At 42.0% G+C, this 3,464-nt stretch overlaps 1 protein-coding gene across 1 annotated transcript; it reads left to right on the top strand.

The window, feature by feature from the left end:
* Positions 1 to 365: 365 nt before the first annotated feature.
* Positions 366 to 3,458, top strand: LOC104968229 (uncharacterized). The gene is made up of 3 exons (XM_010797808.1): positions 366 to 385; positions 1,203 to 1,483; positions 2,417 to 3,458. The coding sequence occupies exons 2-3, from the start codon at positions 1,210 to 1,212 to the stop codon at positions 2,761 to 2,763; spliced, it is 621 nt and encodes a 206-aa protein (XP_010796110.1). The 5' UTR covers positions 366 to 385; positions 1,203 to 1,209; the 3' UTR covers positions 2,764 to 3,458.
* Positions 3,459 to 3,464: the final 6 nt, after the last annotated feature.

The following is a 3,464-nucleotide window of genomic DNA, read 5'->3' as shown; positions in this document are numbered from 1 at the left end:
GTAGGGCTATCTCTAAAACTGAAACCTTTTTTTGGGGGGGGGGGGGGGGGGGATTGTTCCTACTAGCTACTGCATTGAAAAGCTCTGCACATATAATCCACATAAGGTGTCCTTGGGTGCCATGTAAGCAGTTTAACATGTATAATAAATGTCTGATGGACAACAGACATGTTTATAAGCTTTCAAAAAAGCATATCTTTGTCTAACTGTTTGGCTCCCTCTAGTGTCCCAATGGTTGCAGGACATCTTAATCTGAGTGTTTGATTAGGTGCTCCATCAGCTGATGGTAAACACACTTGCCTGATCAGCAGCTACTTAAACTTAGGTGTGTGAGTCTCACATTTAATCACTTTGTGTTGCTCTTACATATCAAGTCCTCAACCAGGTAAAGTGACTCAACATTTCCTTTATAATAGACAAAATAGCAAATAATTTGTTTGAGTGTTGGCAGGAGCTTTCTGATTTAAAATCTGAGTACTTAGGCTGTCATTCTTTTTGATAAATTCAGTATTTTCTTCTCCATGACACATTGGGGGTTTTCTACACTGTAAACAGTTATTTGGTTGTGTTCAGACTTCGCCATTCCCGTACCCTCTGAGATTTACTATAACGTTTCCAACTGTTTGATGATTCATTTTATATTATCTAGTGTGTACCATTTTTATTCATTGGCTTTATTTACTATTGTTCCACATTTGAGATCAGAACTTCAAGCTTTTCAAATGTATGTTTTGGTGTTGCAAGTCACTTTTGGTACTGAGTGCGAGGAGAGCACTAAACGGTTCAGAACCACAAATCTACACGACTTATTTCACCCTAACATGCTTGGTGTATGAACATTAAAAGTCTGGTGGCAAACAATTGTGTATATTGAATATAATATTTAAGAATCTAAATGTCTAATATGCATGTGTAGATCAAACAAAGACAGACCAAAGTGATAAACATAACTGAAATGCCCTCATTAGCAATGCTTGAGAGTTAGCTATGTGTGAATGTCTTCTCTTAACTGCAGTGGTTATTTTTTTCCCCCTTTCTTGAGCAGTGAATCATTTTAAAACATTGTAAACATACACTGAATTTGGTCCAAATATTCCTATTACATTTTATCCCAAAATCATCCTGTTTATGTAATGTTTGCTCAGATCTACAGTTCTTAATTATTGCTGTGGATCCACACCTGACAGATCCTCCTCCTGCAGGTCCAATATGGCAATGAACGCTGTGAACAAACCTCTGTCAGCTCACCCAAGCAGAGTGCATGGAAACACTCGGGTTAACAGTGGTGGGCCGTCCTCTGATCAGCATGATCCAGGACTATACACCCCCTGCCAAGACCACGGAGCTCCACCCCACCACCCCCAACACCACCTCCCTGGCCGGCCTGTCTTCTACGTCCATGCTCCACCCCCACCCCCTTTCCACACCTGCCAGTGGCCCATGCCCTTCTCCTATAACCCCTTTGCAGGCTTCCCAGGAACGGGTGAGTCTTGCATTTTTACATTTTGGTGGAAACGTTTAAAAATTCTGGTTTTTGGTTCTATATTTTAGGTGAAAGCCAAAGGCTGGGTTCAGTTAGTTTGATGCAAGCGAGGGACACAATAACATGGAACCTACAACATTCATTATCCAACACCAGAGATGGAAGAAGTACTCAGATCTTGTACTGTACTTGAGTAAAAGTACCAGAGTGTATTTTTTTTTCAATTCAAAACCTTTATTTATCCAGGGTAAAATCCCATTGAGATCAATGATTTTTCTTTTCAAGGGAGACCTGCAGCAGTAGGTTCCACATGAAAACATAAACAACAGAACAACAAAAGGACATCATACAGTGTAGGAATACTCTGTTACAGTAAAAGTCCTGCATTCAAAATGTTACTAAAGTATCAGCATCAAAATATAGTTAAAGTAGCGACAGTAAAAGTAGTCATTGTGCAGATTGGTCAATTTCAGAATAATATATATGATATGTTTTATAATGATTGATCATTAAAGTGTTCTCAAAGCTGGTAAAGGTGCAGCTAGTTTGAATGACTTTGTATACTGCAGGGTAGCTTGTGGATTTACTCCAGGTGGAACTAAAGTCTGATTTAACACTTGATTAGATTTCAAATCATTCATCCAAATATGAAAAGTAACTAAAGGTATTGAGTAACTGTATGAATAAAAGTTAAGTAAAAATACAAAGTAGCAGAAATGTAAATACTCAATTAAAGTACTAGTATCTCAAAATTGTGCTTGATGAAAGGTTCTTGGTCACTGTTGAACACAATGGTCTTATACTGTATGTATGAAACTTTGCTTTAACTTTTCTATGACAGAAATGTAAACTCAGATATTGAAATTTGAAGGTGCTGCTCTCTGGACTTGAACGTCCATCTCAGATTCACCGTTTCTTGTTTCTACTTCCCAGGCTATGGTATGGTGATGCCCTCGTTTCCTCCTCCCAATCCCTATATGGAGGTTCCAGAATACATCCTGCCCCGCCCTCACATGCAACCAGTCGACTACAGACGTTTCGTCCACCCCCAGGCCCAGGCTCCTAGCGTAGCGTATCAGAACCCATACCAGCCCTGTAGAGTCCACCCACATCATACCGACCCAGTTAGAGAAACCGTGAACTCGGCGGTCCAAACAGAACCCCAACAGAGAGGAAGAGGTTTCAGTGAGGAAAGCCCACTCATCAGCGCAGATTCGGGTAGAGGAAATAAACTCTCCTTCGTCCTCGAGCTCAAGCTCCCAAATACAAAACTCTGCTGAAGTTGAGAACGACGCGTTACACAGCAGTAATGAAAAAGACCTCCCGGTTAAAGAGACCAGTAACAAACATGGCTTTAACGTCCTCCGACCTACAGGAACGACAGCCACCCAGTCATGTAGCCGAGCAACCCTGGACACTCAGAAGAGCCGAAAAGAGAGTGTGGGTCAGGAGAATGTTCCCCCCATGCAGGAACGCTCACTGCAACATGTGGTCTGTTGGCTCTCAAGATGGTATGGTTCCTGTGTGTAACTCCTCCCAACAAGAGGAGGAGGTTGTCAAAGAGAGGCGGATCTCCGTTCCTGACATCCTCATGAGTTGGGGAGGTGGTACGCCTCAGGAACGATGTTNGATGTTGAAGGTAGCAGATAAGCTGCTTCAGAATGACCTCCAAACTGAAGTAGAGCAGGATAAGTCTGTTCACCAGAGTGGAGTCGAGACCAGAATCAGTCCAGAGGCGGCTTATCCTAAAGATGATGCTCAGGGTAACTTCATCTCTGAGCACAGTGAAGTCCTTTTCAAGATCCTCAAACTGAGAGAAGCTGAAGAAGGACAATACACAGAGTCCAGGAACAATGAAGAGTATTTGGGACTCGGTAGCTCCGTAAGGCGTTGTCTTCCATTCGCAGATGAACTTCTACAATCCTCATCCCATAAGCTCCCTGACAATGAGCAAGAATATAGCATCGAGACAAATCCGCTT

This window comes from Notothenia coriiceps, unplaced genomic scaffold, assembly GCF_000735185.1.
Source record: "Notothenia coriiceps isolate Sejong01 unplaced genomic scaffold, NC01 NC01_scaffold00038423, whole genome shotgun sequence".
Classification (NCBI taxonomy): Eukaryota; Metazoa; Chordata; class Actinopteri; order Perciformes; family Nototheniidae; genus Notothenia; species Notothenia coriiceps.
Note: the sequence above shows the minus strand (reverse complement) of the source record. Positions and strands in the feature narration are given on the sequence as shown.